The 22672-nt window shown below is 34.4% G+C and overlaps 9 protein-coding genes across 9 annotated transcripts; 4 read left to right on the forward strand and 5 right to left on the reverse strand.

Moving 5' to 3' along the window:
• Window positions 1-27: 27 nt before the first annotated feature.
• Window positions 28-2785, forward strand: abcA8 (ABC transporter A family protein; the record flags this gene model as incomplete). The annotated part of the gene is made up of 5 exons (XM_020577855.1): window positions 28-199; window positions 279-1157; window positions 1225-1824; window positions 1864-2670; window positions 2739-2785. 5 exons carry the CDS (start codon window positions 28-30, stop codon window positions 2783-2785), a joined length of 2505 nt encoding a protein of 834 aa, XP_020432303.1.
• Window positions 2786-2937: 152 nt separating this feature from the next.
• Window positions 2938-8498, reverse strand: PPL_07006 (uncharacterized protein; the record flags this gene model as incomplete). The annotated part of the gene is given in 9 exon segments (XM_020577856.1): window positions 2938-3661; window positions 3749-4289; window positions 4312-4356; window positions 4445-4488; window positions 4658-4706; window positions 5104-6467; window positions 6930-7003; window positions 7023-8198; window positions 8283-8498. 9 exon segments carry the CDS (start codon window positions 8496-8498, stop codon window positions 2938-2940), a joined length of 4233 nt encoding a protein of 1410 aa, XP_020432304.1.
• Window positions 8499-8835: 337 nt separating this feature from the next.
• PPL_07007 (alanine transaminase) lies at window positions 8836-12066 on the reverse strand (the record flags this gene model as incomplete). Its single annotated transcript, XM_020577857.1, has 4 exons — window positions 8836-10289; window positions 10586-10707; window positions 11657-11837; window positions 12024-12066. The coding sequence occupies 4 exons, from the start codon at window positions 12064-12066 to the stop codon at window positions 8836-8838; spliced, it is 1800 nt and encodes a 599-aa protein (XP_020432305.1).
• A 395-nt stretch (window positions 12067-12461) lies between these two features.
• leo1 (RNA polymerase-associated LEO1 family protein) lies at window positions 12462-13985 on the reverse strand (the record flags this gene model as incomplete). Its single annotated transcript, XM_020577858.1, has 2 exons — window positions 12462-13388; window positions 13473-13985. 2 exons carry the CDS (start codon window positions 13983-13985, stop codon window positions 12462-12464), a joined length of 1440 nt encoding a protein of 479 aa, XP_020432306.1.
• Window positions 13986-14395: 410 nt separating this feature from the next.
• On the reverse strand, window positions 14396-15163 carry PPL_07009 (uncharacterized protein; the record flags this gene model as incomplete). Its single annotated transcript, XM_020577859.1, has 2 exons — window positions 14396-14862; window positions 14932-15163. The coding sequence occupies 2 exons, from the start codon at window positions 15161-15163 to the stop codon at window positions 14396-14398; spliced, it is 699 nt and encodes a 232-aa protein (XP_020432307.1).
• A 211-nt stretch (window positions 15164-15374) lies between these two features.
• PPL_07010 (uncharacterized protein) lies at window positions 15375-15518 on the forward strand (the record flags this gene model as incomplete). Its single annotated transcript, XM_020577860.1, has 1 exon — window positions 15375-15518. One exon carries the CDS (start codon window positions 15375-15377, stop codon window positions 15516-15518), a length of 144 nt encoding a protein of 47 aa, XP_020432308.1.
• Window positions 15519-16939: 1421 nt separating this feature from the next.
• PPL_07011 (uncharacterized protein) lies at window positions 16940-18259 on the forward strand (the record flags this gene model as incomplete). The annotated part of the gene is made up of 1 exon (XM_020577861.1): window positions 16940-18259. The coding sequence occupies one exon, from the start codon at window positions 16940-16942 to the stop codon at window positions 18257-18259; it is 1320 nt and encodes a 439-aa protein (XP_020432309.1).
• A 359-nt stretch (window positions 18260-18618) lies between these two features.
• On the reverse strand, window positions 18619-19338 carry PPL_07012 (uncharacterized protein; the record flags this gene model as incomplete). The annotated part of the gene is made up of 3 exons (XM_020577862.1): window positions 18619-18701; window positions 18773-19070; window positions 19297-19338. 3 exons carry the CDS (start codon window positions 19336-19338, stop codon window positions 18619-18621), a joined length of 423 nt encoding a protein of 140 aa, XP_020432310.1.
• Window positions 19339-20062: 724 nt separating this feature from the next.
• PPL_07013 (uncharacterized protein) lies at window positions 20063-22586 on the forward strand (the record flags this gene model as incomplete). The annotated part of the gene is made up of 5 exons (XM_020577863.1): window positions 20063-20294; window positions 20388-20482; window positions 20574-20873; window positions 20945-22271; window positions 22351-22586. The coding sequence occupies 5 exons, from the start codon at window positions 20063-20065 to the stop codon at window positions 22584-22586; spliced, it is 2190 nt and encodes a 729-aa protein (XP_020432311.1).
• Between the last annotated feature and the right edge of the window lie 86 nt (window positions 22587-22672).

Raw genomic sequence — 22672 nt, forward strand, 5'->3', positions numbered from 1 at the left:
AGTTGAAAGATAAACAAACAAACAATCATGACACTCTCTGAAACAATAAAGAGAAATCTTTTACAAACAAAACTTTTGTTGAAAAAGAATGTAGTGGTTGCGATTCGTTCGTGGATCTCCACTGTGATAGAGTTGCTTTCACCAGTATTCTTTATTCTGATATTGTTAATCATTGCACATTCACCATCACCCATGAATTGTAAGTTATTTTTTTCGATATACTTAAGTAATCCGCATGTTGGCAATAAATTAATAATATCATTGTTGTGATAAAAAAGCATTATTACAGAGACCAGTCACCAAGTATGGAGATTCATTACCACTTTGTAAACCATATACAGAGGATCGTTGTTTCACATTGATGTTTGCACCGATTACACCTTTAACAACAGAGCTTATGACTATTCTAGGACAGATAAACGATCCACCACTTAGTATTACCACCAATTTGTCAGTCAGTTATGGAATCGTAGCAATGGATTCAGCCGATGCCATCCTTTCGTTTGTCCAAGAACATCCAAATGTTACCATGGGTGGTATTCAATTCAATTCGATGCCATTCAACTTCTCTACACGTTTCCCAGACGATCCAATCGTAAAGATATTCAGTCCACTCATTGATTTCAATATTCTCTGGAATTCATCGTGTCCCAACTTTATCGATCCAACCGCTTGCACCGATTGGGCTGTTCCAATCAATTTGGCAATGCACCGTGCTATCAATACTATGCTGTCACAGGAGCGAAATATAACTACCCAACCAACTACCACCGTCACAACTTCTACGTATCCCCTGTACGATCCATCGGCTAACAGTGTAGCCACCTACGGTTGTCTGTTCTTCTACTGTGGTGCAATGATTTCCTTCATTTTCCTCATGTACAAAATCTCCTATGAGAAAGAAAAGAAATTGAAACAAGGTATGATCATGATGGGTCTGAGTGGAACTGTCTACTGGGTCTCTTGGTTCATCACCTGTTTGATTCTCAACGTACTCCTAACTCTTATTACCATTGCAATGGGTGCCGCCGTTCAATTCCAATTCTTCTTGAGCACCAACTTCTTTGTCAATTTCCTTACATTCTTTTTATTCGCAATCACCATGAATCAAGTTGCTTTCTTTATCTTAACATTTATTCAAACAACAAAAGCTGCAAGTAAGTATAGTAATTTTTATTATTATATTACACCAAACTAATATAATTATGTCTATTTTCTAAATAGTTGGAATTGGTATGACAATTTTTATTATTGGTTCAATTTTACAATTGATTTTCAGTTCAATGGGAGTCTTAATTTTCCAAATTCTCTATCAGACAAACAGTACATATGCTTTGGTTGCCAGAATCTTCTTATATGTCCTTCCAATGTCACACTTTTCAAAGGCTATCACCGATATCAATACAATTACAATGTTGAGTAAATACACTGGTGCCAAGTTCACTTGGAGTGACCTCTATTTGAATCTCAATTCACCAGATTCCAAGAATGTCAATATTCCAGAGACCTATGAATCATTAGTTAATTTGGTGATTCTTGCTATTGCCTACACTGTCCTTGCTTGGTACTTTGAACATGTTGTACCAGGAAACGACGGTAACTCTTATCCACCCTGGTTCTTCCTCTTGCCATCGTACTGGGGAATCACACAAAAGAAAGCCAAACACATCCCAACACCACACTTTGAAGATGCCGATGTTGTAGAAGCCATTGAGAAAGCACATTCCACAAGCAATCGTGCACCAGTCACCATCCAAGGTTTGTCAAAGACATACAATAATATTTTCAACAAGTCTCGTTCAGTTAAAGCTGTCAAATACCTAAGTTTGTCGATTGAATCCAATAGTATTCTTTGTTTACTAGGTCACAACGGTGCTGGAAAAACAACGACCATTGGAATCTTGACAGGTCTAATCAGTCCATCCTCTGGAGATGCCATGATTTTCGGAAAGAGTATCGTAAGAGAAATGGATGAGGTTAGAAAAATGACAAGTGTTTGTCCACAACATGATATCCTCTGGAATGAGTTGACCGCTCTTGAACATCTCCAGCTATTCTCTGAACTCAAAGGTATTCCCGTACATGAACGCCAAACTGCCATCGACGAAGCATTGGAATCTGTCAAACTCAGAAAGGTTGCCAACAACCAAATCAACACATACTCTGGTGGAATGAAGCGTAGATTGTCTGTCGCCATTGCAACCATCGGTGATCCAAAGATTATTTTCTTGGATGAACCAACCACCGGTATGGACCCACAGTCTCGTCGTCACATTTGGAATCTCTTCAAGGAGATCAAGAAGGACAAGGTTATCATTTTAACCACTCACTTGATGGAGGAAGCAGATATTCTTGCCGATCGAATTGTTATTATGTCTCACGGTCAGATGGCCTGTAATGGAAACTCACTCCAATTGAAACATAGATTCGGTGAAGGTTACTCTATCAATGTAATTGCTAAAACACCAGAACAAGCACCAGAAATCAAAGCCATCGTTCAACGACTATTGCCACAGAGCAAACTGCTTAATGAGGCCGCTGACTTTATGAATTTTGGATTCAGTTTGGATACCGATCCAAATATTGTTATCAATTTCTTCAAACAATTGGAAACCATATCAAAGAACAGTGAAACTTCACCTATTAGAGATTGGGGTGTTTCTCACACAAGTATGTAGTTCTAATTCAATCGATAAACATTCAATATACTAACTGATTATTATTTTTTTTATTTTTAGCTTTGGACGATGTCTTTATAAGAGTAACTAAACTAAAACAAAATTAATAAATTATTTATATAAATATAAAGTTTGTAAATAACTATAATTTTTTTTAAATTTAACGAAATTATAATATATATGTTGTATTAGTTCCAAATAGATAATATTGAACATAAATGTTGATTATTCAAGTTTGGAGATCGCTTTTAGTCTTTATTTAAAATGTTGTAAATGAAATTCCTGATCTATATTCACATCCTCTTATATTACCAGAGAATCTAGTCGGAGAACAATCCATTACAACTGCTTCGGGCAATGATGTTAAAAGTACAATGGCATGTTGTTTTGCCGAGGTATTTGTTGCTACGAGGGGTGATCTGTATAACACATCATATGGATCTAATGCATCAAGAAAGTGAATGTTAAATTGGACAATGAAACTTCCTGAATAATCCCAACTGGTTACCATCTTTTCAATGTGGAAATTAAATATAATGTTTCTATCTGCTGACCAGATAACATCAGGATATCCATAGTACTTATTACATCTGATATTGAATGAACAGAACTTGAGACTTCTTTCATCGGTTTGAGATGTGGTGTTCGGCCAAACTTGAGAGATGAGGAAATTACTTTGGAAAGGTCTTTTTCCATCCCACTCTCCATTGTCAACTTCTTGGGATATAAAGTTGTTCTTATCGCCATTGAGTGGATGACTAAAATATCCCCAGATCACTTTTCCATTCTCTGCTCTGTTTACGATAGCCCAATCGCCACAAGATAGATCTCTTAGAGTTGGTATTTGGAGGTATCTACCACCTCCTACACTCCATCTATCTGCGAATGGTTGTCTACTCGAGTCATTAGTATATAATACCATAGTTCCATCTTCAAAATTCAATATATAATCGAAATCCGGCGAATTCGGTGTCTTACTCGTTCTAAAAACAATATTATCAGGGCTTTGATTGTAAAATGGATTTTCTCTATAAAGTATTCCAACTCCATTCCGCTCCAATCGGAAATACTGTTTACCATTTGTAATGAATTGACCAACTTTGAGATGATTTCTCTTTGATTTGGCATCGAGATAACTTCCAGGAATCAAACTGACTCGGAAACCTCTTTGCTCACCAAACATTCCCCAGACCATTTGAAACTCTTCGTTTAGTATGACGAATCCCCAATCTCGATTGTATGCACCTTCTTGAAGAACTGTAAAATATCTTCCACCCAATCCCTGAGAGTTTGAGCACCAATGATCTGTACGATCGGAAACAATGCAGAGGTTCGAGTCATTCTTCATCACCAGCTTATAATTTCCACCAATTGGTAACTTTGGTGAAATATAGCGTGCTTCACCTCTAAACCAAAGATAGATCTGTCCATTCTTATTGAAATAAAAATCGACAGCCTGATTAGGAGTTAATCCTTCCATCATATTTAGGTAGTTTTTGCTCGACTTGGCATCCAAGTAGCATTTAGGAGTAAGAGGAATCCTCTCGGAATTGTAGTCAAGTGTTATTGGTGCTATAAGTGGCTGATTGATTATATAAGCATAATGATCCACTTTTATAAAAAATAAAAATACTAATATTAAAATATATAAATATTGTCTTAACATTGTTATTAGTTACTAAGAAAAATAAAATAAAGAGAGACACCAACAAATGAATTATTATTTCAATTTGATGAGCAATGGAATAGCATTTAAAAATATTTACTTTTTGGAGGTAAATTAAGTGACTCTTGATCAGATACAAGTTTCCTTTTAAATTTTAAATGATGGTGAGGTAAAATAAAACAAAGTTAACCCTTTTGTTTTTAAACTGTCACCATTGTTGATCAACACCAATTATTCACTAGTGTAAGCATCCAATGATGATATGCTTGTATACACGCATATTAAATGATAGGTACTCATCATCCACATTCACTTAACATCATACTTTATAATGTTGGTGATGAAATGAGTAACCCAATCAACTATAAGTACTTATAATTGATAGTATTTATTTTATTTTTACATGATCCTCGCAATTTTGATACTGCATGCAACAACTTACAAAAGAATATGATTTTACTTTTTTACCATTTCCCACAACAACAATTTTAATAATGTTTTAATATTTATTCATATGATCTTCGACCATCAAAAAAATAATTGTGCAGAATTTACACGGGTAAATTCTCACGAGAATTTATTTGAAAATTTTTATTGGATGATCACGTGAACCAAATAGGACAAATTATTATTTATTTAAAAATGTAGTCAACAAATAAAAGAGGTTCAGTCAATAGAATAAAATGTAATATTTTTATAATGGTGATGATGTTGATCATGATTTATTATTATCTTATTAAAAAGTTGAAAAAGATATACCAGATCTATAGGTACAACCCTTGATTGTACCAACAAAATAGAAATTTAGACATTCCATTACAACAGCCTCTGGCATTGATGATAATAATACAAAAGCACTTGATTTTGGTGGAATGCGATCGGCTATTAAAGGTGACATATACATTGTATGATTGTAATCACCACGATGATCGAATCCCGTTATTTGAAACTCAACCGTAAATCTACCATCGTATGTCCAACTTCTCTTTATCTTGGCAATAGTTACATCTGCTTTAACAAATTCGTCTGCAGACCAAATAACATCTGGGTAGCCATAGTATTTAGCACATCTCATATTAAATGAACAGAATGCTCTTCTCTCCGTTCTGAGAGTTCTCTCACGAGTAACATTTGGCCATACCTCTGCAATTAGGAAATTACTTCTAAGCGGTCGTTGTCCATCCCAATCACCGTTCTTTGACTCTGATAGGTAGCTATTTTCATCTTGACTCTCCAATGGGTTGTTGAAAAATCCATAGAGAACCTTTCCAAGTTCATTTCTACTAACCATTGCCCAATCGGACGAGCAGTCTACATCCCTTGGAATCGGTAGTTGTAGATATCGACCACCTCCAACCCAATACTTTTGAACAAATGGTTGATACCGAGTGTCATTTGTATATAGAACTAATGTTCCATTCTCCAAATTCAGAGTATATCGATACCTTGTAGAACCAACAGGATGTGTTAAAATAACTCTTCTCTCCTTTCCTGAGGTAAAAGGGTTACCTAAAATCATCGCGCCAAAACCCTCCTCTGTAACAGTGAAGTAGTCTCTTCCATTTGTAATGAATTGACCGACACTAAGTTTATTGTTGCTGGATTTCGAATCAAGATAACTTCCAGGAATCAAACTTACACGGAAGCCTCTTTGCTCACCAAATCTTCCCCATACCATTTGAAAGTCATCGTTTAGTATGACTATTCCCCAATCTCGATTGTATGCACCTTCTTGAAGAACTGTAAAGTATCTTCCACCCAATTTCTGTGAATTCGAACACCAATAATCAGTACCACTGGCAACTACACATAGATTGGAGTCATTTTTCATCAGCAAATGATAATCAGTTCTCTCTGCAAATTTCGGTGTTGTAAATACATTGAATCCTCGATAACCTAGTATAATTTGTCCATATTCATTCAAATGGAAACTCACAGCCAAACTGGGAGAGAATACTCTATTTGTCGACAAAGAACTTTCATTCATTGAATCCAATGTGCATCCTGGTGTTAATGGAATACTTTTTGGGTTATAATCCAATGTAATAGGTGATAACAATGGCTGATTGATTGGTCTCTCAGAAGAAGATTCGGCATCGGCATAGGCATAGGCACATACAAAACTATTATTTATAAAATGTACAAAAATAAAATAATAAATAACTATTGAAAATGTACTATAACTATTCATATTTCAAAAGTGAAGAAAGAAGCTTTTTATTTATTTACCTGACTGATAAATACAAATCACATGTGATTAAAAATAGTATCTATTTAAGTCATGAATATAATAATTTCAAACTATCTATCGTACAGTTAAAAATAAAATAAAATTAAACATTTTATTGGATTAGATTAGGTGATTGGTTATTTTTAATAATCTACATTAAAATCTAAAAGAAACAATCATTTTATTTGTAGGGAACAATCAAACCACACCGATACGATTTATATTTTGATTGTTTATATCATTAATTAAAAAAAAAAAAAAAGAAATTTGATTTAAATATGGGCGTTATAAATATATATTTACATAATTTGTTTTATATAGTCTGATTATTGTTTGTTTGACTGACTTGATTTGCTTGTTATTGTTGATTTGAAGTAGGTATAGTATTTGTTGTTGTTGTTGTTGTTGTTGTTGTGGTTGTCGATATGACTGAGAAAATAGAAGATACATTTAGTTTGTCATGATTCTCTACGAATAGAATCATCCATATCATTACCAAAATTAAATATAATATAATAAACATAAGTGTCTTTAAAATTGTCTTTATCGATGATTGATTACTGTTGTTCTTTTTGTTCTTTATGATTGGTTTTGTGTGTTTAATGTTTGTATTCTGTACTATTGGTTGGTATGATGTCGATGTCTTAAAACTATTATTATTGCTATTATTATTATTGTTGTTATATGTTGAATGATAATGATTATTACTACTACTACTACTACTATTATAACTATTATTATTATTATTATTATTGCTGTATATATTTAAATTTGATGTTTGATGATTATTTATATCGTTTAGTTTCATAAGTGATGGATACAATGGTTTATAAGGTGAAGCTACAGTCGTTGATGATGATGATGATGATGAATGATTGTGTGTATTTTGTTTGAAAGGTGACATGATCGAATGATTTAAATGATTATCTAGTAGGCTTGATGAGAATGAAGATGATGATCTTCTCACAGGCGATGTCAATACCGCCGCTGTTTTGATAGCGGTCATCGTTGACATTTCATTCTTATCAAACAATCTTTCATTATTACTGCCATTGCTTGTCGATGTTGATTTAGGTGTTGCCAAAGGAGTGCTTGCTGTCATCGATAGATCGAACTGGTCGTGTCCAATGTCAGTGCCAGATGATGTTGATGACGATGCCAATGGTGTGAACAAAGGTGAAGGTGCGCTCGACAATAGCTTTGGTGTATTTATCACTGTTGTTCTGGTGTGAGAGGTGTCGAGAATCGACAGGTTGTTACTCTCGTAGGCGTTCGACGACGACACTTGCAGCTGAATAGTGGGTTGACCGTTTATGATATCGGAGGGTAACGATTCGATTAGATACTCAGAGATCGGTGCCATGTCGGTGGCGTTGCCGTCTACCTCCAACTCTAGATGCGCTCTTGCCATCTCCTCCAAAGTGAACTCTTGCTTTCGCTTCAATCTTCGCTTGGCCAGCTTGTCATCGAGCATCTCAATCAAACAATAGAGACAAGCTACCACTCTTGCCGGATTCTTATTCTCAAACAAATCCAACGTCTGAAATACTATCGGTACCTTTATAATCTGACATTGCCTAATGAATTCCGATATATTTTGTATACGATGATAAAAGAATTTATTCTTTAAAGAATGAATGAATGAATGAAAGAAGAAGGGTAAGTTAATTAATTGTTATTTTTGTACAATTTAATTATCTACACATACAGTTGGATATACAATATTTTCAATTGAATTTGGAAAGTAAATATTGATTAATCTACATAGGATGGTACCGTCTGCAACCAACTCTATGATATCATCGGTGTGATTGTTGATTGGTTCATTATTCTTCTCGAAACAATCTTTTATCCATTCGAATATCTTTGTTCTTCTTTCAAGATAGATTCTAGCAGCTCTATCTTTTCTTTGTTGTGTGAACATCTGTCAATTTATCTTGGAAATCTAACAAAATCAACAAAACAAAATAAATAAATAAATAAAATAAATAAAAACTTAAATTAATTTAAAATATATATATATTTAGAATGAATAATCATTTAATCACACATAATATAATTAATGGTGATCGTTTTTTTTTTTGGTGTGTTTTGTTTATTTTGAATTTTAATTGTGTCCTTTTTTGGAGGGTTTTGAAGTTAATCATTTTTTTTTTTTAAGTAACGGATAAAATATTTTTTTTCAAATAAATTTTCTTTGAATATATTATTTTAATATTATTATTATTTGTACATAAATTATATATTAATTTTATTTTAATTTATTTGTATTTGGCCATGAAATTCTTGTGGAAATCAGCGATTCTGGTGCATACACCTTGGATGGCTTGTTCGGATGGCAAGAAAGTGGTTCTGAAATGATAGGTTCCGTCCTTTTGACCGAATCCAGAACCTGGAACAACACAGATACCGGTTGCTTCCAACAATTGGATGCAATAGTATGCGTCTGGTGCCTTACCGTTGGCCTTTGCCTCTTCGATGGCACGGGCTGGCAAACGAATCTGTGGGAATGCGTACATGGCACCCTCTGGTTGGTTGCAAGTGACTCCCTCGAGACCGTTGAGTGCAGCGGCCAAGAGATTGGCACGACGCTTCAACGAGTCAAAGATGGTGTCACGCTCCTTGACGTAGGTGTCGTACGATTGCTCACCTGCGACGGGTGGACGTACCATCAGGTCGACGACGATCTGTCCGGTGACGTTTGGACAGAGACCGATCGATGCAAGCTTGTAGATCTCGGCTTTGACTTCGTTAGTGATACCGTGGAGCTCCATGTAACCTCCACGCTTTCCACACTCTCCAACGAATCCCTTGGAGACCGAGTGGAACGATACCAATTCCAATCCCTCGACTTCCTTACCCATGTCCATGACGACCTTCTTGAAGGAGACGAATGGCTTGGTTTCCTTTACGTATACATTCTCTTGGTAGACCTCGTCGGCCAACAAAACAATACGCTTTCTATGACAGAATGCGACAATCTCACGCATGTTGGCAGCATCCAAAGTCTGACCGGTTGGATTACCTGGATTGATGATGACCAAAGCACGTGGAGTGATACCCTTGGAGACGGCATCGTTGTAGCTACGCTCCAACTCTGAAGCTTCCAAACCCCAACCGGACTCCTCGTTGAGATAGTATCCAAGTTGCGAACCACCGTACAACTCGATGGTGGCGGAATATAATGGGTATTGTGGAATGGGGATCATGATACCGTCGGAACGGTCACGAATCAACAAACGCAACATACGTTGAACGGCAACAGAGGCACCGTCTGTCAAGAAAATATTGGATGGGTCGGCGGCATGACCGTCACGTGACTCGATGAAGGCGGCAACCGACTTGAGAACTGAGGCGACACCCTGACTTCCAGAGTAGGCACCGGTGTTTCCGATCGATGCCATCAACTCACGTGCACGAGCAATGGCGTCGGCTGGGAATACCTTATCGACGTGAGCAGAGTTCAATAACTCTGGACACTCACACAAAGCGAGAACCTGACGGAAGAATGAAATTGGTTGTTGTTTCAATTGTTGTGGATTACCAATGTTACAGTAGACGATCTCATTGAATGGCAACAACTTGGTACCCTCCTTCTTTTGCTTCTCAAGCAAATGAGCAATGTTCTCTGCACGAATGACCAACTCACCACGAACTGCATATTGAGCAGTCTTTACAGTTGGACACATATTATCCAATGTCAATGATTTGGTATCTTTTCCAATCATAATAATAACAAAATAATAAAAAAGAGGTAAAAAAAAAATGGTAAAATTAGTTCTCTACATCGTTTTTATACTAACAATAATAATTATTATGTAATTTAATATAATAAATAGAATAGATAGGTAGTAGAAGTTGTAGTTATAGTTATATATTATTTTCAAATTTCCAATTTTATAATAATTGTTTATCAATTTCGAAAAATTTTGAATTTTAGTTATAATATGACCTAGGTAGATAGAATATGAAAAGATAAGACGATAAGATGTATAGCTAATGAATACTTACATGGTGTTGAAATATCTTGATTATCCATTTTAGTATTTAATATATTGTTTGTATTCAATGGAATAGTTGTTTGTGTGTTTGGTTTGATGTTTCCAAGTGTGCTGAGTAATTTGGTTGATCTTCTGAACATAATATAATATTTATTCTATGTAAAAATTGATTATGTGTGATTCCAATTTATTTGAACAAATCTTGAGTGTGAAATTTAAAAAACTTGAATTTTTTTTGATTTTGATGTTTCTTTTCTGCTTTTGGTTTTTTGATTAAAACCAGGTTTGTTTTTTTTTTTTAAAAAAAATAAAATAAAATTGAAAATAAATAAAAGATTCTAATCTTATTAATTTAATATTGAAAATGAATTAAAAATTTATATATAAAATTATCGATATTAAATTGATTATAATGATGTATGAATTAATTGATTATAATGTGATTAACAAAAAAAAAAAATTTTGAAATTGAAAAACTGAAAAAAATATATTTTTTTGTAAATAATTATAATTTTTTAGTTATAATTTGATAGGTTAACTAACTAAAGTAAATTTTATATTGTTTTGTTTGTATTTATAAACTTTGTTTCAATCAAATAACTGTTTTGTTTGTTTATTTTATTCAACGACAAGTATGACGGTAATAAATTGATATCATTTCATTATATTTGATGTAAAAAAAAAATCTTAAATTTTTTTTGTTTTTTTTTGTCATTTCATTTTTTGTTTTTAATCTTAAGAAAAAGGTGGGGTTGTTGAGAGGAACAACAAAAAATCCCTTCGTTTTTTTGTTGGCTGGGGTAATAATAATCAAAAAACACAATTTGTGACCCTTCAAATGTTGACCTGGTTTATTGGTCTACAATCCAACATAATAGTGACAACAAATTACTTTCCGTTTCAATCAAAATCATATCTGATTCAACTTTTTGTAATTAAATTATAATTTATTTATTGTTCAATTTCAAAAGAGATATTATTCATTAAAATTTTAATTGTTAAAAATTATTAAATTGTATCTTTTTCAAAAGAATAAAATTAAAATTGTTTATTTTTTTTTATTTTTTTATTTTTTGTTTACCCCAAATAAGTGTTGCAAGTCAAAGTTCTACTTATATAGTACACAAGTAAGAATAACATTATTAGATAATTACTGAATGAAAAGAAAATTGGATTCATAAGAATAAATAAAATGAGAAATTTGCAATTGAATTGAATCTTTGAAACGAATAATCGATTCGAATTATTGCAAAAATCACAATCTATATAATGAACAATAAAAATGTTTAAAAAGTTGTTGTTACAGAACTTAAGACCATCATCGCATAAATATTTGAGAAACAATAAACTCATTTATTTTTCATGTGAATTTTTTTTTTTGCATTTTAATTTTTGTTTTATTTTATGTAATTGTACCCTCAAACAAGTATTGTATGTCAAAGTTATACTTGGATTTCTCCAAGTTGCAATGACATGATTTAAGATGGTCATACTGAATGAGTAGATAGATCCAACCAATCTTGTACGGATATGACCCGAACAACACCGAATATGTAGATCTGAAGATCTGCGATGATGGTCTTAAGTTCCGTAACATCTTTTTTGAATGTCAAGACAACATATTTCCATGTGATTCGTTCGTTACATGATTATGGTTTGAATTTATTTTAAAATTCTCGATCTGAAATTTGGTTTTTTTTTTTTTTTGATTTTTTTTTTGAACAAACTTAATGAAAAAAAAAAATCCCTTATGGGTGGATCAGTTTCTCCTTATGATAAATTTTCACAATTTAAAATCAGGACAGACAATATTTGTTTGCAGTAGTAGTTTTTTATTTATAGTATTTTTTAGCATTTTAATTTGTTTACAATAATGTTGACAGTGATCAATCATCGATGATTGCTTTACTCTTACTACCTCCACGATTATTTCTTACGGGTTCTTCTTCCTCAGAGTCATCGCCAAAGATATTGTTGCTACTACTGCTGCTACTGGATTTTGATGATGATGATTGTTTAATTTTCATTAGTTTTTTAGTTCGTTCACTATCGTCGTTTCTTGATCGCTTGTGAGATGACTTCTTTGATGCAGGCGAGTTGTCGATGAATTCGTCCATCGACGAACCCTCCTCCTCGTCGTACTCCTCGTCTTCGTCCTCCTCGTCGTAGTAGTCGTCGTCTTCTTCATCGTCATTGATGAATCTATCCTCGTTGGAGTAGCCATATCCACTGTCCTCGTCCTGTTCTTGACCCTCGGTGAGGTATTTCGAGTCGAGACCGATCTTCTCGGCGTGACTCTTCACCTTGTTCTCCTTGAGTCGACGCGATCTAATAATCTCGGCTTCGAAACGCTCCTTTGCCTCCTTGTCTTTCTCGGGATCGATCGTTGTCTGAATGGTCTTGATACGTCCGACCTTCTTCGATCTGGAGGTGGCAGACTCTGCCAGACGACGATGTACCTTACTGGTGATATCGGTCGGACGGATGTTGAGACGCGAGTCAAGCTTGCCTTCGCACTCGAGGAAGCCGTCCTGCGACGAATAGATATAGATATGGTCACCACCGAGTTCGTGCTCCTTAACCTCGAGCACCTCATTACCGATGAACAGATGCGACGAACCGTCTTCCCATCTCACGAATCTCGTGTTTGACTCTTTCATTTCGACACCACCCTCACCGACACCCCAACGCCATCTAATGACCGATTCAACATTGCTTTTTCTTCTCTCTACAGGTTCATCTTCATTGAACGTCTTTATAGAAAATGGTTGTGGTTGAATACCCAATATATTTAATACTTTTAATTTCATTAGCTGTGTATAGTAAACAAAGCACATATATTAATATATAAATAGTTGTTTAACTATAGATAAAGTCATTGTTATACGAAAACATACTTTTGATCTTCTTGGTAATGGATCTTTATTTATATGAACCAAGTTAATTGGTGGTCCAATGACATCTTTTTCTTCTTCTTCTTCTCCTTCTGCCATTCCATCGTCATATCCGTACTCGCTGTCTCGCTCTACTCTGCTTTTCGATGAGGAATACGAGGATTGATGTTCTGCTATATCGTCTTCATCTTCATCCTCTGCAGGTGCATCGTCTTCCTCACCTCTGTTTCTTCTTCTTTTTGCTTCTTTCTCTCTTCTTCTTTTCTCTTTTCTTTCTCTACGCTCCTCTTTTGATTCTTTCTTTTTCTTTCTAGGTTCATCCTCTTGTTGTTCATCGTCGTCTACAGCTTTCTCATCATTATCTGAATCATCTCTCTTCTTGTCTTGTGATCTATCTATATCGCTGTCATCTTCTTTATCACTATAGTTATTGTTTACTTTGTTGTTGTTGTTGGTAGTAGTTGTAGTAGTACTAACAATATCATCTTCGTCACTTCCAAACTCAACGTCACTCATCTTATATATGAAGTATATATATATATATATTAAACAAATCTAATATAAACTAACTAAGTAAAGTAAAGTAAAGTGAAGTGAACAACAATGAATAAATCAAATGTGACAGTTATAAATTCAAAAAAAAAAAAAAAAGACAAAAAAAACAAAAATTGTATTAAATTTTAAGACGTATTTTTATTGGGAGTGGTTTTTAGTGTTGGCGATGCGCTGTTTGTTTTAGTGTGTTGCGATATGTTGGAGATTGTTTGTTTGTAAGAGTAATGTTGTTGGTTTTATAGTTGTAGTTTTGAAGTGTTGAAGTGTATGGTTGTAGTTGTTGAGTGGTGGTGATGATGATGGTGATTAATAAATAATTGTTGATGTTTCTAATTATAAATGTAAAACTTGGTGTTACGCTAAACGGTTGTTTAGTTGTGGAAGGATACACTATCACCTGGACGTGGTACGAGGACATCACGATCTTGATAGGTACGCAAGTTTTCAGTTTGGAAACGATCAGAGGCAGTGGTCTCATTGACGTAACCTTGGTTGAGAGTGTTACGGTGAGATTCACGGTAGTATTCTTGTGGAGCATTACGATCGAGGTATGGATCACGACGTTCGGTTTGGTAGTTTGAACGGTAGTCGGCGTACATAGTTCCTCTCTTCTTTGCGCGATGACGTCTCCAGGCGAGAATGGCAGATACGATACCAGCTAAAATGATGAAACCACCAACGACTGAACCGATGATGACACCAGCCAATTTACCACCATGTAGACCACGGTGTCCAGGCTTCTTAGTAGCATTTACTTGATTGAAACCAACGTTGTTTGAACCCAAATGACCATTGGTAAAGTCATCGTATGAATCCCATGAGTAACCATTTGCTTGTTCTAAATATTACAATAGTTTTATATGTTAATATGATTATATAATAACAATCGATTAATTAATAAACTTACTAATGTATGAACCTGCAGCTCTACCACGGTTCCAATTGTAGACGTTTGCTTGACGTGAGTTCCAGATTGAACTGCCTCCGCCGCTTTGAACGAATCCCTGTCTACCGTAGGCTGTAGCCCAGTTATTGTAACTTGATCCCAAGAGCGCTTGGTCATTTAATATGGTGTTTAATTGTGCTGAGACACAAGTGAGTGTCACAAGTCCAACCAAAACCAGAGTTGTGGCTTTCATTGTGTTAGTTGGAAACGGTTTAGATTATCCAAACGTAAAGTACTGAAATAAATAGTGGTTGTTGTTACACACAAAACATTAAAATAAATAAATAAGATGAAAAGAATTAAGACAGTTTAGAAGAAAAACTAACTATCCAATCTATATATATATAATAATAAAAAGTTATTATTGTTATTATTATTATTTGTTGTTGTTGAATATAAAATGAATGAAATGTAGAGTTGAACTTTGCAATTTAAATACTGTTGGTTGTTTTAAGATTGTTAAACAAATTTCAACACTTGGTTGCATTGCAACGATACGATACGCAACGCAACGCAGCACAGCAGCAAAGACAAACCAAGTTGGTTGAAATCGCAACAAACTTTGTGTGTGTGTCGTACCAATGGGAGTGCAGCGACATCGCTTAGTATGGATGCAGGGGTAGGTAGTTTCGAAATTTAGCACAGTACTCGAATTGCATATTCCTATCTTCAGTGTTGTTGTTTCGTTTCATACACATATCAACAGCATACCACCAATATTAATATTATTGAAACCCCCATTTTAAGTATATCAAAATACGAATAGTCCTTATATCGAAATATTTAAAAATAACATACTTATCCAAATTTGGTAGATCGATAATACATTAAAAAGTTTTTAAAACACGTCATAAAATAATATCACTTGATAGTTGATTTATGAACATCAAACATTAAATATAAATTATAATACCATACTAGTAAAATTCAGCAAATTAATAAAGTAAACACTATTTTAGTTTGTGTGTTGTTGAAGATGAATGGAAAATCAAGAAATTAAATAAATAAATAATGATATGATATACCACCACACAAAAATAAAAAAATAAAAAACAATAATAATCAAAATATTCAAAGGTGTTGTTGTTTATTATTATTTTGACAAATTTCAAATTAGATATAAATATCAATTTCCTCATATAACTAAATAAATCACAATGAATAATAATAACCACACTACTAAAGAAAGAAGTCTGGGATACGACGTCTGTTGATTTCTCTATTTAGAGATTGATAATGAAATTGAATTCGTTTGACTTTTGTGTGGAGTGCAAGCGGGTGGTGGTAGAGGGTGATCTACCCAAACAGTGCTGTTTATAGATATCTACCTAAAATAATTGCAATTTCCAATCAAGCAAAAACAAGGAAATTAATGATAATAATGTTGACTATCTATCTATCACACACCACCCACGCACACCTAAACAACAATATACACTTTTTATGTATGCGCTTCACTCTATAGACTCTACTGTATATCGATGTCTTTGCCAACTCAACTTAACACACACTTGGCAACAAAACACACTTATTCACACCTATACACACTTGAACTTAATTCGAATGTGGAGAGCAATTCGGACAGACGAACACTCAAATCATTGAAATTTAAATCTGTTTTAAACTCAACTTTCAATTCATTTCATGTCAACAACTACTTATAACAAATAATATCTTTAAATAACAATTAGCTTTTTCAAAAGTATATAATAATATTCATAAACTTTAAAGTTGTTTGTTTATTATATATTTAAATTTTTTATATATTTATTTATTCTATATTATTTATTATTCCTATTTATTTATTTATTAATTTTAACAAATTAAAACGTAAGTTAATTAACTTTGATATTTTCAAAAGAATAAACTCATATGGAAATCCAGTTTTATTAATTATAAACTTTTTTTTTCTAATTTTTACTTTAGATTTGTTTTTTTAACTAGTAACATTACTATTGAGTTGTAGAAAATGAAGATTTTTTATACTTTGGTAGTGTTGTGCACTATCGCATCGGTCGGTCTTGCTGACTTTTCACAAACAGAGAAAGATACTCTCCTAAACTCAATTAATAGCGCCAGAGGATCGGTTACACCATTCCCAGTGACCACTCAACCGTACTACAGATTGGCATGGAATGACGAGCTTGCCAACAACTCTGCAGTTGCCGCAGCTTTCTGTGGTAGCCAATGGATGTCTGATAGAGGTTCTGCCGGTGTCTACGGTGAGAACGTTTTCTACTACTACAGTGAGCCAAGCGCCGCCACTGTTTTCAACTCAATGACTGCCGCCAGAGGTAGCTACAACTTTGACGACAACAGCTGTCAAGACGGTTACGACTGTATGGCCTACACCAACATGATCTGGGGTGCCACCACTCAAGTCGGATGCTCCAAGTTCAACTGTATCTCCACCGGTGCCAACAACTGGAAGGTCGTCTGTGACTACTTCCCAGCCGGTTCATACCCAGGTGTCCAGCCATACACTGCCCAACAACACAGTTCTACCTCGCAATTGTCTACCTCCAACTTCAACGGTTTGCTCAAATTCAAGTCCAACAAGATGGCCGCCGAAGAAGGTGAAGAACAACAACTCGAAGACCCAGATGTCGACGCCGTCAAGGTACCAGGATCCGGAAACTTTGATTGGAGACGTGAAGGTGTTGTCCCAATTCCAGAAGACTCAAGAGACTGCTCATGCTCATTCGCCTACACTGCCGTCGGTATCATGCAATCGCGTGTCGCCATGAAGAAGGGTACTCGTCCAAATCTCTCCAAACAACAAATCCTCGACTGTTCAAGTGCTGGCAACAACAACTACTGTACCGGTGGAAACCTCAATGACGCTCTCCTCTACATCCGTGACCAAGGTCTCATGAAGGAAACTGACTACCCATACGTCGGAGCCGCTGGACTCGGTAACAGAACCTGCACTTACGACGGAAACAAGGTCGTCGTCAAGGGAGGTTGGGTTCGTTTCTCTGAGGCCAACAAGCAAGACATCATCGGAAAGTGCCGTAAGTACGGTCCAGTCGGTGTTGCCATGCAAGCCAACCCAGATTTCTATGACTACCGTACCGGTATCTTCCGTTGTGCCGCTCCAGTCGGTGCCAACACCAACCACTCTGTATTGTTGGTCGGATACAACCAAGACCAAGACTACTATATCATCCGTAACAACTGGGGAACTCAATGGGGTGAGAATGGTTTCGCCAAGATCTCTGCCGTCAGTGGTGAGGATTGCGGTATTGGTTCAAACAGAGCCGGTTCCATTGACACTGTTGATGTCTAAACATCTTAGTGCTCTAAAATTATTTTAATCAACACATCATATTTATTTATTCAACAACTTTAAAAAAAAAAAAAAAACAAATAAAAAATAAAACAACAAAATTATTTATTTAAATTATAAAAAAAGATTTATATTATTGTTTTTTTTGTTCTTTGGTTAATAGCATGTTCTTATCCAATAAAGTGATATGATTGCGTTGAAAAATAAATAAGTTAAATGGAAATGTAATCCATTGAGGTGAGATTTATACATGTGTAATTAATAAAAATAAGTTAAATGGAAATATATTCCAATAAAGTAAAAATTGAATGATTAAATAAATAAGTTTGGATTCCAACTGAAAAGAATAGAACTATTATTTATGTTCTAGGTATGAATCTTTGGGAATTCATAGTTTGAACTTCTTTAATTACTTTGTTTCCTCCATTACACCAATGACAATCTAAAATAATAATATGTTAATAAAAAGTAATTAAAACTTAATTTTTTAAGATTTAATTTTTTAATTCTTACCTTTGAGCACATCGTCACATCTTTTAATGGTATGGTCATTTAGATACTTAATGGAGACATCACAAGTTTTATTAACACTATCTACAAATTGAATTGAATTTGGATCCATATGGAATTTTAATGCCGGATTTAAAATAGAAGTTCCCATCACAATGGTTCCAGTGACATGAGGACGTTCTGTGGTTTCACTATTGATAAGTTGTCTGGCATGTTGAATATCTTTAAATTCATATAAATGGAATGTAAATTCGGAATGATTTTCATCTTGGAATACAAACACTCCTTCCATCCGAACCAACTCTATGAAGTAAATCATAAAAATAGTAAAAAGGATTTTGGTTTTTAAATTATTATTAGTATTGTTTTTATTCATTTTAATAATAATAAATATATTTATTAAATAGATAGAAAGTAGAAATATAAAATACTAAGTTTCTTTTCAGAGCTTAATAAATATCTTTTTTTAAATAAATAGTTTTACAAAGATTCTAAAAAAAAATAGTTTCAAACGGTTTTACTTATACTCGACAAAGTAGATAGCACGCTTTTCGGTTGTTATTTGGCATAATTTAAACTAAACTTATAAATAGCACAAAATGTTGTTCCTATGACGAAAAGTGTAGTTTGACTTTTTTTCATTGATTATACTAGTTACATGTACTCTGTGAATATAATATTTTAAAAATTAAAATAAAATAAAATAAAGTAAGATAAAATTGTAAACTGTGAATCGAACTCAAGATAAACGTATATTTGAATAGCATTGTTTTCAATTAATTTCTGATCTACAAAAATTTGTGGATGAATTACATTTTTTGGAATTTTGTGACCGTATTCTGGATTCTGTTACAAATAATTACTTATTTCATTTAAATTTGAATAAAATGTATCAAAGAGATGAATCTTGCAAAACACTATTATTTTCAAATAAAATATAATTTTTTTTAAAAAAAGTGGGGTAATTTATTTTAATTTTTTTTTTTTTTTTGGTAGTGATCAAACTAAAAAGACAATAATAAAATATAAATATATAGATAGATATCCTTTTTGAAGTTGATAAAAACGTTAGTTAGTTAATTAGCCTGTAATTTATTGGTTCAAATTAAATTGATATCAAGTTTGTTTTTTAGTGGAAGTTGAAGAGCAGAGAAGTTAGTAAAGTTGTAGTCTATTGTAATCTAAAAAGAAAAAAGAGAGGTGTATAAAGGTTTGATCCTTAGATAATAGTATTAAATAGATATATATAGTATAGTATAATAATAGATATATAGACAGTATATATATAATAAAATGTCAGATCATCATCACCATTCAAATGGCAGTGGATTGTCTGATAAGGATTTGTTTGAGACACGATGTCTCAGTCAGTACTTGCAATCGAAAATACCAACAAACTATGATTCTCTCAAGCAATCACTGAGAGATGCGACCGACAAGAAGAACTCGTCAAAGATACAAACATCACTACAGAACTTAACTTATTATAAAGTCGAAAAAGATATTCTAGATACATTATTATCAAGTAACTATAACTATAAACATAATACAAATGAAAATCTACAAAAAAACATAACCATTATTAACATCAATAATATTATTGTTTAACAACAAACAGTTATATCGATGACAGACGATAAGAAGATATTGAAATTAGCATACTATTTCTTAGTTGAGATATCTGCATATAGAACACAAATCAATAACTCTGCTGTATGTAATTTAGAATAGGAACAGGAGTAGGAGATTAAAGGAATATTTATTAATTATTATTGATCAATAATGATGATGATGATAATAATAGGAAATTAAAAATATGATTACAATATTCACAAAGGAGATGAACCATAAGGATATCTCTAGAAAAGTAGTGTCTTTAAAGACCACTGCAATGTTGGCACCTAACGACTCACTTGTAGATTCAAACATAATGGAGGTTATCTCTGGTATTCTCAGAAAGGTCGGTGAAGATCCCGACAAAGTACAGAAAAAGAAGGGTTTCTTCTCAAAGGTATCCGACCTTGGAAGAGAAAGAGCATTACTTCAATATGCATGTTTCGTAGCTTGTAGAAATAGATTTAAAAATAATCCATCACTTTTCATGGTATGTCAAAAATAAATATATTAATGTTATTTAAGAATATTATAATACTAATAATTAAATATATTTGTTAGCCAATTGTAGAAGGTATTAAATGTACAGATCAAGTAGGTGCACGACATGCAGTACAATTGACATTGGATTATGCAAAAGAGAATGTTTCAACGGTTGCTGCAACCATTAAGAGATTCCTCCCGTTGCTCAAAGCCAACAAGGGTAAGGAAGCAGTTGCGTTGATCGATCCATTCGCTCGTCGTTCTTTCATTGCTTTGTGTGGCCTGATTGCCAAGCAGTCAAGTCCAGCCGATAGCAAAGACTTCTTCCAGAACATCTGTCAGTCCGTCATGGATTCGCACACTGCCGTCTGGTGCTGCGCCATCAACACACTCTGCAAATTCCCATGGAAAACACTCGAGTCTGGAACAATCGAACCGATCTCCACTACCGACAACGACACACCCAGTTACTACGACCCCATTGGCAACGTCACTCCGCTACTCGTCGGTATTTCCAATCGAATTAAAACCGGATTTGCCGTGCATATTTCATCGCATGCCACTCAGCAATCGGTGCCATTCACTCACATGGCTTGCAAGCTAATCAACTCACTGTCACAGTCGTATGTCAAACATCAATATCCCAAGGATGCAGCACAGAATCCACAGGTCGGCGTCTGGACCGAGCTCGAAAAGTCCGATCCCAAGATGCCGGTACATCCATTCGCCGGCTTGACAGCTGCCGTCACCAGTCTACTCCAGATCTCACCAAACATTTCGATTCGTGTGCAGGCACTCAGAGCATTGGTATGGCTGTGTCCGTCCAGTCTTTGTCCAGCGGCACGCGCCTTCTTTGACATCTTCAAGGCGCAGTTGTACGAGCCTGGCCACCCGATTTTGTTGTTCCGCGAACTGTTTGGCGAGCTCTACAAGCGTATTGTTGAAACACCGATTCTCTCGCCATTCCTCCTGCAACTGGTCTACGACTGGATCGACATAGTTCCACACAAAGTCGACACCAGTCTCGTCCGCCAGATCTGGGAGACCATCTTGAATTTCGGCTTGGAAGGACGTGAACGTGTCCTTCAGAATTGTTTCTCAGTGATGGACCGTTCGATTCATCCAGATTTCCGTGTTGTCAGTCTCGAGATTCTCAAGGACATTGTTTTCTTCCTAGGTGACTACGCCAATGTGATCACCTACGAGAACCAAAACAATTCGACAACACTGGCCGTCACCGACAACCAAGCACTCAACTCTATCATCTTGCGATTGGAACAATACGCCATCTTCCACCCATGGCAAATCAGAATGACAGCCATCGATGCCCTAGCGAAAATCGCATTCCTTTCATCCAGCGCAGTTAGAATACATATATATCATTTCTTAACTACATCTCCAAATGGTAAGTTAACAACAAACACTATATTTTTTTTTTTCGAAGTTATGTTTATTCATATTATTATTATTATTTTTATCTATAGATTCTCATGGATGGACATCAGTTAAATCAAATAATTCGACAATCATCAATATTATAGATCAATTATTAACACTCAGATCAAAATGGTTACCATTATTAAAAACGATCAATCCAACACAAAAGAAAGAACTAATCAACGACCACAACTCTCTTACCCTTCAAATTGGAATGTTTTTCGATAGTCCTCCAACCGATTATTATCCTATTGGTATAGAGACAAAACAATTAGTTATATAGAATAGAAATTCACAAATACTAAAACGTAAAAAAAAAAAGGCACAAAACATTAACTTAAATAATTAAAATATTGTATTAATAAAAAT

Source organism: Heterostelium album (genome assembly GCF_000004825.1).
Source record: "Heterostelium album PN500 unplaced genomic scaffold PPL_scaffold6, whole genome shotgun sequence".
NCBI classification, from domain to species: domain Eukaryota; phylum Evosea; class Eumycetozoa; order Acytosteliales; family Acytosteliaceae; genus Heterostelium; species Heterostelium album.